This window comes from Priapulus caudatus, unplaced genomic scaffold (assembly GCF_000485595.1).
Source record: "Priapulus caudatus unplaced genomic scaffold, Priapulus_caudatus-5.0.1 Scaffold325, whole genome shotgun sequence".
NCBI lineage: Eukaryota > Metazoa > Priapulida > Priapulimorpha > Priapulimorphida > Priapulidae > Priapulus > Priapulus caudatus.
In genome coordinates this window covers 236,696-251,026 of record NW_014577386.1, presented here as the reverse complement: position 1 = coordinate 251,026, position 14,331 = coordinate 236,696, and the positions used below count along the sequence as shown (strand labels likewise).

General features: G+C 47.7%; 1 protein-coding gene across 1 annotated transcript in view; it reads right to left on the bottom strand.

Moving 5' to 3' along the window:
* LOC106809059 (pikachurin-like) overlaps positions 1-14,331 on the bottom strand; it is a 136,542-nt gene that overhangs the window by 23,412 nt on the left and 98,799 nt on the right. The window contains exons 3-5 of the mRNA XM_014812001.1: positions 7,838-8,341; positions 6,585-6,786; positions 5,079-5,223 (exon numbers count right to left, since the gene is read on the bottom strand). Of these exons, the coding sequence (XP_014667487.1) occupies positions 5,079-5,223; positions 6,585-6,786; positions 7,838-8,341 (851 nt within the window). The remainder of the gene's footprint in view (positions 1-5,078; positions 5,224-6,584; positions 6,787-7,837; positions 8,342-14,331) is intronic.

Here is a 14,331-nt window from a genome sequence, read left to right as displayed (position 1 = left end):
TTGCTCATCACAGAGAACGCCAGAAGGATGGTTTTAATTGGGAAAACAATTGATGTAGCAGAAATTCGTAATTCCGGAACCTGTGCGATATGTGGATTAGCAACCGCGTGTTATTCTAACGGCGCTATAATTATAACGACAGTGTACGATTTAATCATCACTTGTACCGTAAACAGGGGCTGTACAAAGGGGGGGGGGGGTCCAGGGGGTACCGGGACCCCCCCCCTGCTCGCCCGCAAGAAAACGCATTTAAGGCCCGAGTCTATCTTTGTCAAAAATTCTCTGCCAGACCCCCCTCTGCGTGGTCGCATAAGCTTTTGGAGTTTCATGTACTGGTTATGACCCCCCCCCCCCTGCGTACAAATCCTGTTACACGCCCCTGCCGTAAAGTTATATGGGGTTATTCAATAGAAACCCTTGCACCGGTCATTTGCCCACTTAGCCGCGATTGGAATTATTGAATGGCAAGCTTTCGTTCGCGTGACCACTCGTCGCGGTTCTAATTGCAATGACACGGAGAAATTCCGGCTTAAAAGATAGATCGAGTCCCGTCCATAATGAGTAAAAGCCTGCACGGCTCGCAAACCATAATTTATTACTGATATTGAAAGGACATTTAATTTCCAGTTTGATTAAATGTCAATTTAAGCACGTGATCTCCTAAAATGTTGTTTTCATATCAATCAAATTTCATCGGATGGAAACAGCCTAAGCATGTAGGGCTTCAGAAAGGTTTCCATGTATGTTTCATCAGTTTGTAGGTTCACCCTAGTTCGCGGGTGGTTAGCGGTGGCCCAGCTCTCCTCATGACGGAGCGACCTATAGCACAAGTCACGCTCCTGTAGTATATCCGATGTGCATCGTATAGGACGCAGTATTAAATGCTGATATATCTATAGCGTTCGTAGGGAACACTGTGCGAATGGTCCTTCACCGCACGAAGGATCGTGTCTCTCTTCCCGCATACGCGCGACTACTATTCAGAATATCGTCAAGCTCTCTTGTGGTCTAGTGCTTTTCGCAGGCTACAATACATCGGCGAACACGCGCGCACGCGTAGCATACACACGTACACACACCACACCGTACGCGACACACGCGCTCTGCGCACGCTACACACAACACACACACACACACACACACACACCGCACACACAAACACGCATTGCACGCGACGCACGCACGCACACCACCACACACACACACACACACACACTCACAGACACACACACACACACACACAGCACACACACACACACACACACACACCGCGCATACACGCCGGGCCACACACCACCACCACACGCGCACGCACTTTCGCACGACCCGCTTGGTCATTTTAGCCCAGCGCAGACGATGAGACACTGCTGTTATTGTCGCTGCTGCCTGCTGTTGGACGCTGCTGCTTCACGATGTTTGTTGTTGCCTTGCTGCTTGTTGCTGCTGCTGCTGCCTGGCTGTGTTGCTCTTGCTGGTAGGTCCTGCTGCTGGGCCTGTTGAACGCTGTCTAGCTGTTGTTGAGCGCTGCTGCTTTTTGCCTGACGCCGCTGCTTTCTTGTGGTTGGCTGATGCTGTGTTTCGTTGCTTGACTGCTGCTGCTGCTTGCTGCTGCTGCTGGCATTTGCTTGCGTCTTGCTCTTGCTAGTGCCTGCCGTATCGCAGCAGCATGCATGTGCCTCTATTGCTACTACTCCTGCACAACAAGCCCATGTTTCCGTTTACCTTGTGTGTTGACATTAGTTTATGCACCATGTACGACATTAACGTTCGGAATTTCAAAATAATTAAAACTCAAGAACCCGGGCTCCATGGCCTCATCCGCACGATTCCAACTAGGAATATTTCATAGAAGAAATTAGAGTATCCCTGTAAGGGATAATTATTGGAGTTTGGCAAAAAACACTTCGCTATATACACGCGTCACGAAAGTAAATCGAATAAGAACGTTCAAAAATTGGTGGTAGCACAGTAAAAAATGGCTTAGTGACAGCGGTAAGGAAGCCCGTATACAATTATTCAACTAGCATGCCAGTCACGGTGGCTGCAGCAGCGATCATACCGAATTTCAATCAGGCATTTGCTCAGACATTCAAGGCAATATTTCCGAATCAATAGACCATACATCCGAAATCAACGACAGGTGAATCATGCTCATATATTTATATTCCTTATATAAACCGCCGCCACTAAGATCAATCCGTTACAGCCCCTGAGAATATATCCGATGTAGCATAGGCATATGAATATACTGGGAGGTTTTTTTGGCTGGGTGGGAGTGGAATAGAGGGGCAAATATGTATTACTTGTGTTCATCTCGGAATCGTCTTCTGAAGTTATTGAGCTAAACGATCTTGTGGCCCACCGGTAGTAGGCAAGTCCTTTATTTCCCTGTGCGGCCTCGATGGAAGCCTGTGACAAGGCTGGGTTGGCCATTCGCCCGAACGCATAGATTTTCTTACACATTCGGCTCACGATGTGGCGATGTAATGGTTTGGTTCTGTTACTGACTACCTTGTGTATTGAATGCGTTTCTCACTGGGCACTTAGTTCTAACTTTCTGAGCAGAACCGTGTGAGAGAGAGAGAAAGAGAGAGAGAGACGCGAGAGAGAAGGAGGAACATGGAGATGAGAAGAGAGGAGGAGAGAGAGTGAGAGAGGAGAAGGGGAGAGCGAGGAGAGAGAAAGAGGAGAAGAGCACTGGAGGGAGGACACGGGAGAGGAGAGACGAGCGAGCAGAGGAGGGGGAGAGGAGGAGGGAGGAGAAAGAGGAGAAGACGAGAGAGAGAGAGAGAATGACGGTTGAAAGAGAAGTAAAGAGAGCGAGGGAGGAGAGAGAGACGAGAGAGAGAGACGAGAGATGAGAGAGAGGAGAGGGCAGAGAGAGGAGAGAGAGACGAGGAAAGAAGAGGAGAGAGAGAGAGAGAGACGAGAGAGATGATGGAGGAGGCGAGAGAGAGAGGAGAGAGAGATGAGAAAGAGAGGAGAGAGAGAGAGAGACGAGACAGAGGAAGAGAGAGAGAGAGAGAAGGGGAGAAGAGATGAGGGAGAGGAGGAGAGCGAGAGAGAGAGAGAAGAGAAGATGAGAGAGAGAGAGAGAGAGGAGAGAGAAGCGAGAGAGAGAGAGTGATGGGAGAGAGAGAGGAGGAGAGAGAAGATGAGAATGAGAGAGAGAGACGATCGTAGCGAGAGAGCAGAGACGATGAGAGTAGAGAGAGAGAGCGGAGAGAGAGAGAGAGAGACTAGAGAGAGGAGAGAGAGACAGAGACAGAGAGCGAGAGCGTGATGATATTCCGTTTGTGCATACGATATCTGCATTTCAACACGGGCGTGCATTACTGACGTAAGAGCAACGCGATATGACGCGGTTATCTGTAACTTTGAGTTTCAAGCCAAATCAGTTAGGCTGTTCTTCAGAAATGCCACTCGCCGCAACGAGGAAGAAATGCAAAAACAAATATAAAAATACAAAAAAAAAAATACAAGTGGAAATACAAATGTTCGTGAATGAATAACGAGGCGAGGCTTGAATGCCGATACGATTACTTGAACACTATAGTCACTCTCGGACACGCATGCGCACGCGGTGCGACGTCAAACGCCATTTTGACGCGGAAAAATTATTCGGCACTCGTGGGTGATAACAACTCTCGGTTATTCGCGATCGAACGAACTGGTAAATTTGCAAACAGAATTGCGCGTGAGCTGTGAAGAAAGTATACGAAATAAAATATGGCGAGGAGAGGGGTAAAATTGCGTTCTATCACGATAAATATACGCGCGGCGCGTGTGTGAGTGCTTCTGACCGTCACTGACCGACTGACCGACTGAGTGCATTGAAAAGTGAATTTGTGTAGAAGAATTTTATAGCTTACTAAGAGACAGCGGGTGGGACATGGTACACTGCATTCACTTAGCAACTTTACACATAACAAGTGAGCAGCTGTCTTCCGTATCCCGGATTGAATGAATGGGCGTGAATGGATGATGGATGGACATGGATTGGAATGGATGGATGGATGGATGGCATGATGGATGGATGGGATGCGATGGATGGATGAGATGATGGGATGGATGGATGGATGGATGGATGGATGGGTCGCGCTGGATGGATAATGGATGGGGATGGATGGATGGATGGTTGGATGGATGGATGGAATAGGATGGATTTTTGGATGGATTGAATGGATGGATGAATGGATGGATGGATGGAATATATGGATGGATATAAAGAAATGGATGGAATGATGGATAGATGGAGGGATGGATTGGCATGGATGGGGATGGATGGATGGATGGATGGATGGTATGGATGGTGGATGGATGGATGGGAATGGATGGATTGAAATGATAAATGGATTGGGCGTTTGATTAGAGAAGAATGAATAGAGCTGGTAGCCAGTAAATTTTACGTCCCACAATCGATTACACACATCGATTAAATATTCATAGATTATTCGTAAATCAGTCGATATTACAATCTTCCCTCACTGTTAGCTGCCATTACCATTCATGTGTGTATAATTGGCCGCCACAAGTCTAGTCAACTCTAGGCGGCCGTTATGATTCCACATTAAAATGACAAAATCGCACGCAAACCATCGGGACGAAGTCATTAATGCGGCCATAGAAAAACCCTTTCCACGCTTAATTAAGAGAAACCAAGCAACGACTTCGTCACACAAAGTGCCGCGTGCTTTCGTTGGGATGCAAAACAGATCTTGCGAGTGCCCGCGTGGGAGAGTATGGTCGCTAGAAAGCGCACGAGTGAAACACAGGACAACGAACGCTGAGCTGTAGACGTCTCTAATCACGCACACACATTTCTAGAATATCTCAACGAATCCCACTGTAGATGCCTCTAGCATAAACTACCACCATCAAATCATAACGAACCCTGTTGTATATACCTCTCATATAAAGTACCGCCATCAAATCTTAAGAAACACTGCTGTGCGTAGCTCTAACACAATCTACAGTATGGTGTACGGATCGCAGATTATAGTATTTCGGACACACAAGGGATCCCGCAGACGGAAATTAAAAGCGCTTGCTACAGTCAATAATATAAGAAGACATACCAATGCCTTGCCGTAGATGGGCTCCCCGTCGTTGACGGACAGCCAGGCACGGACGCCTTTCCTGCGCAGGTGGACGGTGTTCCACTGACCGAGGGTTACAGTCTTTGGTGCGCGGATAATGCCCACGCCACTGCCGCAGTCGAATCTACCAACAAGCAACAAATACATCCACTAGCTGCAAAAATCATTCCCGCCGGCTGGCCCAGACTACATCTATATAATATATAACAAATAATAATAGGAAACTATCATGTAATAATAATAATAACTAATAATAATAGATAACTACACACACGCGCGCACACACACACACACACACACACACACACACACACACACACACACACACACACACACACACACACACACACACACACATACGTATACGCGCACACGTACGGTCACATGCACGCGCGCACGCACGGACACACACAGTGTTTATACAATGTACTGCGAGCGAGCGGGAATGATTCTGCAGTCAAAAAATACATCAGCTTTTTAACATTGAACGTCATGTGAAAACATTTTCCCGAAGCTTTAGGATAGCAAACTCTCGTTCTTTGCGCCAGTCACCTTCGCTATAGGCAGGCGGACCGTGCGCACACACACGGCACTAGGCAACGTCACGTGCACGCATTAACCAACAATAGAACATATGTCACGATGCTGCATAGGCTGGTTTTGGGGAAATACAGCAAAAGTGTTTGAAAGTGTTGTCGCGCCAGTGACTGCTTGTCAACGTGAATTACTGTTAAACGTAGTGGCGCAAAATGTCAACGTTAAACCGAAATAACTAAAATTAGTCGCCTCGAGTCCAAACTTGTCACAATGTATACTTCCCGTCACATGTATCCGTGTACGGGCGGGCGGGCGGACTGTCAGGCGGGTGTGCGTTCGTGCGTGTGTGCGTGCGTACGTTCGTGGATGTGTGCGTGTGTGTACAAGCGTCTGTTCGCGTGCGTCACTGTACTGCCAAAATCCATCACCTTTTCACCACATAGTTACATCCAATATCTTCACCTATTAGTGCCTAACAGGCTCACTTGAAAATTCGACACATGAAAAACGCCGAACATTGTGGAATTCTGACACAATGATTTAAGCGGATGTAATCGCTTAAAATCAGAACATGAGGGATATGAATCGCCAGGAAGATTTTCATCCCATTACGATCGCTCATTATTATCATAATAATAATAATAATAATAATTATTATTATTATTACTATTATTATTATTAGTATTAGTAGTAGTGGTAGCAGTAGTAGTAGTAGTAGTAGTAGTAGTAGTAGTAGTAGTGGTAGTGGTAGTGGTAGTGGTAGTAGTAGTAAACTCTACCTTGCCATCTGGCACTCACCTGAACTCTACCTTGCCATATTACACTCACCTGAAATCGACCTTGCCGTATTACACTCAGCTGAACGCTACCTTTCCACCTCACACTCACCTGAACTCTACCTTTCCACCTCACACTCACCTGAACTCTACCTTTCCACCTCGCACTCACCTGAACTCTACCTTTCCAGCTCGCAGGCCTATCATGAAGAAATCGCCCGTTAGGTCGTAGTGTTCCCCGCCGTACAGCAGCACGCCATTTAGTGCCTCCGGCCGGAAGGCGACCGTCACGTTGAAGGCGGTGCAGGAGTTTTCCAGGACGGGAAACTGCAGCACGGAGTCGCCGGCGAATCTCGGCCACTGGATGACGACTCCTGAGGGGATAGCACGCGGGTAAACACGGGATAGAAGGAACGTATGAAAGCTGGCGTAGATGTAAATCATAAATCCTAGCTTACTGATGATACACACGCTGAGTATTGCACAGACGCATTGCAGATACACCGGACGCGCACGTCGAACGAAATCGTCGCGAAAATTTGCGGTTGCAAGATGTGATGTAATGGATGACAACGTATACGGAAATTTTCATGTATATTTGCGGTTGCAAAAATAGAAAAGCGTGATAAAATTGATGTTAGTGTATACGGTCGTTATCTCAGATATTTGCTGTTGCAGGTAGGACGTAATAGATGGCAATGCATGCGCACATTCTCTCAGATATGTGCAGCAATGTGCGATGTTAGGGATGACAGTGTATGCAGTAAGAAGTGGGAGATAGGGAAAAGGAGAGGGGTCACTAAAGCCGCTAGAAAACGCGCAAGGAAGTACAGAACAGCGAATCCCACTGTAAATGTTATAGAATCAACTTGATAGATCACTGATAGAACTTGCGCTCGAAACTTTTAACAATCTTTGGTATTTGACCCCGAGTAAGAACGTAGCACGTAGAACAGCGTAAAAAATAACCGAAGACAAACAGTGCAAGCAGTGAAAAAACGCGATCGATCATGTAACTCAACGGACTACGATAATTTCCTAGTACGATAATTCCCTGCAGGGACGCGGGTCTATACACATAAAACTCGGGTGCCCCTCCTAAAAGAAGAGTAAAAAGAACAAATAGAAGAGAACAAAAGATTTGGGTGCTCCTCCCAGAAGAATACAGAAAGCAAGTAGAAGGGGAAGAAGAAGAGGAAGACCAAGAGCAAGCAGAAGTAAAAAACGGGGAAGAAGAAAAGAAAGACCAAGAACAAACAGAAGAAAAAGAAGGGAACTACGAAGAAAAAGTGGAAGCGGAAGAGGTAGAGGTAGAGAAAGAGAAAGAGGGAGAGACGGAGCGAGTGCGCGGAGCAGAGGCGGCAAGTAAAAAAAAAACGAACAAAATTCTCGACGAATAAAGCTAACAAACACAGCGTCACGTACGGTGCTGGCAGAACTGTCCGTGAGAGCCCAGCGGACACTGGCACCGCGCCACGGGCTCGGCGACGTCGTCATCGTTATCGTCGTCGTCGGCAGCGACGACGCAACGGCCGCCGTTGTCGCACACCAGTTCGTCGCAGCTCGCGAAGATCAGCTGCGGCAGCGCGCTGTCGATGCGCACGACGGCGTGCGGCGACATCGCGCGCGTCAGCGTCACGTCGCGTCGCGTCGCGTTCGCCAGCGTCAGGTCGGTCGGCTCGACGCGCGCGACGACCGACGACGACGACGACGACGAGCGCTCCGTCTTCGTCGTCTCGCGCACGGACACCTGCGGCGTCGTGTCGCCGTCAGAGGGCGCCGTGATGTCCGACCAGCGCGCGTCGTCGACGACGGCTGGCTCGGGCATGTCGTCGACAGGAAGGTAGTCCGTCTCCACTTCGGGGTCGCCGAGATTCACGTGGCCTCGCGCGGCCATGTGGGCGGCAGCGGCTCCTGTCTTTCTGATCTCTGCAAAACGACGAGAAAATACAATTTATAGTATGATGTTATAGTTTTAGTACTAGTTATAGTACTGACGAGAGAAGGGAAGAAATGTCAGAGAGGAAATGAGATGCAAGGAAGAGGGAAACTGCGTAGAAATGCCGGAAATTCGCGGTGAGAAAGGGCAAATCCGTGCATAGGAACTGCATATCTGTAAGGCGAAACTGGACGTTTGTGAGACAAAAGTGGAAATTCACGAGACAAAAAATTGAAATATAACAGAAGAATAAAATAGAAGTTTCGCAAAAAAATTGGAAATCCGTGGAGATAATACGGTGAAATCTGCACGTGGCACGCCAGACGACTGAGGATGGCCTCTCGCTCGACCTCTTCCTCCTCCTCCTTCTCCTCTTCTTTCACCCCTTCTCCTCCCCCTCCTCCTCCTCCTTCTCCTCCTCCTCTTCCGCCTCCTTCTCCTACCCAACTCCTCCTCCTCCCCCTCCTTCTTCTTCTCCTGCCTCTCCTCCTCATCCTCCTCCTCCCGATCCTCCTCCTCTTCCTTCTCCTGCTCAGCTCTTTCATCAGCACGTGCGCTTTCCGTGTTACGAACCCGCCGCGTCGACTCTCGCCAATTAACCCACAAACAAAATACGAGCACGAAGATAGAGTGCGCGCTTGCACTCTGCTGCACTCTCCTGCACACTGCTGCACTCTGCTGCAGCGTCTCGCAGACACGCATCTCGCATTCCCGCACTGCAGCCCGTTTAGAACAACACCGCTAAACACGCCTCGCGAGATAAACGCCGCATGCGACCCCCTGCAAATGTTCGCCCAATTATCCACCTCACACCATCCACAATTATAACCCACACACGCACGCACGCACGCACGCACGCACGCACGCACGCACGCACGCACGCACACACACACCGCATTCGACGACGTCGCATTCTCGCGCCAATAAAATCATAATATCGCGCCACTTTCTCCGCTTACTTAGTCCGACGCATGTCATTTCGTGACACTTCAATTTAAATGTTATTGAGCTGCATGCCGAGTTGAAATCGGCACGCGCGCTGCGTCGCAGCCATCGCTCGATCAGTCGCAGACGAAGGCCTAATCAATCGAATGCATGCGCGGTCATCCTTCGCATTCACAACATTTCGATGACGTGTCGCGAGGCCGTCACCGTAAGCCGTCAGCGTCACCGTAAGCAGACATCGTCACCGTCACCGTAAGCAGTCACCGTTACCGTCACCGTAAGCTGTCACCGTCACCGTCACCGTAAGCAGTCACCGTCACCGTCACCGTAAGCAGTCACCGTCACCGTCACCGTAAGCAGTCACCGTCACCGTAAGCTGTCACCGTCACCGTCACCGTAAGCAGTCACCGCCACCGTAATTCGTCGCAGCTCCGTGTAAGCGCCGATTGCGACCTACCCTAAAACTTCCCCTCTCCCTTACCTCCCACCGCAAGAACAACGGCGGTTATTATAAATTTCGCTGCAAATTAAAATGCATGGCGTCATCGTCTGCGAAAGCAAATATATACCTTGCTCGCGGCTCACGTACAATGGCGCTGTGTGCGCAACACTGTCATGTAGAAGGAATAACTGTATCGCGCACACAGCAGCCGCTTTTTTACTACATTTAGCTATATATACTTTTGTTTGCGCGTTATCCCGACGGTTAGACGAGGTAATGTACCTCTTCATTATGGGAACAGTTGATGGCGCTAAAACAGCTATTAGAAGTAGCAGCGATGGCATTCTATCTATTGGCATCACCTCTCGGGGAGAAGTGTGGGAGGCTCACCTGTCACTCACTCACATTAGTCATATCCAGCGGTGCGAATCGATGCTTAAGCCCGGCGCACACGTGAGTAATTTTATTCAAGTAAAATAATGCATGCGTCAAAATACTCACGGGTGCGCCGGATTTTCGTTGAGCTTTCTGACGCATGCATCAAGAAACTCAATATCAAACATGTTTGATAATTTTTTACTCATGCGTCAAAATACTCAACGTGTGCTCGCTAGCTGCGTAAATTTACTCAACACTGGTACTCACCGCGCATGCGTTTAAATCGTTTTAAAGATAACTGCGCCCAGTATTGGCTGCGCACAGTCACGTGATCTACATTACCACTTATACCTTGAGTAATTTTACTCACGTGTGCGGCGCACGCTGAAAATGTTTCGCGTGAGTATTTTGACGCATGCATCATTTTACTTGAGTAAAATTACTCACGTGTGCGCCGGGCTTTAAACACGTGCAATGGCCGCATTAACCACGTAGTGCCGTATTCACATAGGCTTATATCGCCATTCTGACATTCATTCAGCCATGAGCATTGCAGATTTCACATGCTGTCAATTCTTCGCTACCCAGCGCTGAACATGAGAAATAATATTCTAAAATATGATAAACGTGGCTGGCCATGCATTACTACGGTGATTACACGGTCACGCTGCAATCGCCACGAACATATACTAACACGTATTAAGCTCGTCTGTCAGTCTCCGCGTCCGTCGCCGTCTCACCGGGAAAACGCGTTCGAGCTTTAGCCGATGTCATTAATAAAACTAGACAGAGGGCACTCACGGAGAGTGCATACTTCCGCCAGAATGTAACATGTATGCAGGAGTAGATGAAGATCTACTCCTGATGTATGTGTTACGAGCTGGCTCGCCGCTCGCTCGCTCGCTGCTGCTGACTGACTGGCCTGCTGCTGGCTGGCTTGCTGGCTGGAATAGATGGGTGATACGCGCTCGACGCGAGAAACGAGATGTAATGCCGTAGTAAGTCCGTGCACGAAACCACGCCGCCGCGGTCGCGTACGTGCGTATACACAGCTGGGGTGGTATAGGGGGGGGGGGGTGCACGAGAGATGATGGTGTGTTGATCCGTGAGCTTGGTAGCAGCTTGCCGGCCGGCAGCATCCGAGAGAGATAGCAGCGAGAGACGTGTAGAGTCACGCGAAAAATGGGCGCGCGCGAGCTCTTCTCCCTCGCTTCGACGCTCTCTCTCTCTTCTCTCTCTCCTCTCTCTCTCTCTCAACGCACGCACGCACGCACGCACGCACCACGCACGCACGCACCGCACGCCACTTATCGCACCTACTCGGTACGGCTTACGCACTCTACTCACTGTTATCACTCTACTTACATTATTCTACTATTATACATATCACATTATATTCACTATATCTATCACACACTACACGTTCCGCCTCATCCTTGTCTCTCCTGCGATCGTGCTTTTCATTTCTCTGACTTGCGTTTGCTCTCTCTCATCTGCCTCTTGTTTTGTTGTCCTCTCTCTCTCTCATCACACACATCCACTATCACATCTCACTCTCATTCATTCTGCTCTCTGTCGACTCTGCTCGCACTTCTCTCTCTCTCTCTCTCTCTCTCTCTCTCTCTCTCTCTCGTCTCTTCATTCTCTCACACACCCTCTTCACTTTCTCACTCTCTTCCTCTCATTCTCTCTCTCTCTCTTCTACAAAGAGACATTCAGAGACCGAGATCGCCGACGCTCAGCGTTCTAGCGGGATCTCGTGAGCATGAGGGCGACGGATGCGCGGAGACACAGAATGGTGAACTCCTCCTGCCTTTCACACGATTCCGCTCCATTTCCTCCCAACGACAGACTAGTCGATGATTTGCTTGATGCGACTCTGACTCTCGCTGGACGTGCATCGATCATCACACGTTAATATTCGTGCCATCATAACCGGTATATATATGTATATATATAGTATATAAAATAGTATATAGTATTGATGTTATATATCAATATTATAATCAATGTTAATTCATGTGTATCATTATATTTGCAGATCAATCAATGTTAAAATCCGGTAAATATATAACATAGTAATACTATATCACCTCACTCCACCCACCTAGTAGATATAGTATATATATATATATATATTACACCGAATTTTAACACTGATGGTTAGCTTGCGACAGTGACAAGTGGATATGACACGGCCGTCCGTGGGGCCGTTGTTAGAAACATCATAAGTTGTTATGACATTATAAGTCTGAAACGTCATAAATTTTGCACGACAAAATTCATTTAAAAAAGTTATGACATTTTTCAGAGTTATGATAGCCATAACTATTAATGATGTTTCCACCAACGGGCCTCCTCGATTGCATATTGGTCTTGCGGCCTCCACCATAGTCACGCTAAGGTCATCTAGTCGTGTGATGTCATTAGGGAAGGTTATTGCAGGGCCGTAGAGGTCAGTGAGGTCACGTGGACGTGGCTTTTTTTACTACGTTTACGAATTACGTGTATTTATAGAAACGCTGTAAAAATATCGCACCCGCACGTGATTAAATCGAACGCAGAAAGGTAGTGTAACACTGTAAGGCAGCATTGCAGTGTAGACGAACAGAAATGATGTTTGAAACGGGAAAATTCAGCAATAACCGTGCGCCAATCGATCGGAGTTCGCAAATAACCGATCTCTTATAAGCAGCAGTGGCCACGATATGCCCTTACCACTCACGTGAAATGCACATAACCTCGGGGGCAGCCGAACGTCTTATGTTCATTGCTGGAGACTGTATTCAAGCAATTCCATACATCTCACATATTAGATCTTCCGCGCCTGCACTCTGCCAGTTACTGCTGTCACGTTTCATTCCCCGGGGACGCCCCACGCCGGCGACGTACCGTGCCATCGTCACAATTTCTTGTTTGCAATACAAAAGACCTAAGTGCATCCGTTTTAAGAGCAGCAGTAGCAATGAATTCTTTCTGAAAAACCCCTGTCATGTTTACGTATGGCTTCACGATTGGGTTTATTTTATATATGGATAACCCGCGTGTGAAAGCGGCTAAGAGTAGGTACTCAACCCATGGACAGAAAATGCGACTGACAATGTATCACGACAGTAAACAACTTCGGTTAAATCGGGGAATTGCGATATCAAGATCGTACAAAGAATTTTTCTGTTTGGAAGGTTTGTCTAAGGGTTGAAGAACTGCTCTCGGACTGTCTGTTGAAGCCCATGCGGGGAATACACTTAAATGCATTTCATAGTATTGATTGGCAATGACATTCACAGAATGAGTGTAGCTACAGACTAAGTGCTCTTGTTGGTAAGCCTTTCAGACGAGTAATTCGAGAAGGCATCACTGCCATTAGTGTGAAAGACAAACGCGTAGGGTGCCCACATCGGTGACGAAAGGTTTCAATAGGGGCTGGGGTGGATCGACCACGACCGAGTTTAACCCTGTTATTGGGAAGACCTCGAGCAATGGCAAGCCTGGTCTGATGATGCAGGCAGACGAGTTGCCCATTGCATCGCACGCGAGCATTCGTTCTAGCAAAAGCACGTCAATCACCTTGGGTCAAGATTCTTACGCGCGAAAAGCTCCGTGATTCAACGCTCGAAGAATTACGACTTGCTATCATTATCACGCTGATATTACTTGCCATCATTATCACGCTTATTTTACTTGCCATAATTAATATACTGATATCACTTGCCATAATTGTGACGCTGATATCACTTGCCATCATTATCACGCTTATATTACTTGCCATAATTAATAGACTGATATCACTTGCCATCATTGTGACGCTGATATCACTTGCCATCATTATCAGGCTAATATCACTTGCCATCATTAGCACGCTGATATCACTTGCCATCATTATTACGCTGATATCAGTTGCCATCATTATTGCGCTGATACCACTGGCCATCATTATCGCGCTGAAATTACTTGCCATCTTTATCAGGTTGATATCACTTGCCATCATTATCGCGCTGATACCACTTGCCATCATCATCGCGCTGATATATCACTTGCCATCATTATGACGCTGATATCACTTGCCATCATTATTACGCTGATATCACTTGCCATCATTATCACGCTGATATATTACTTGCCATCATTATCACGCTGATATATCACTTGCCATCATTATCACGCTGATATATCACTTGCCATCAATATATCAGCGTGATAAGACTTGCCATCATT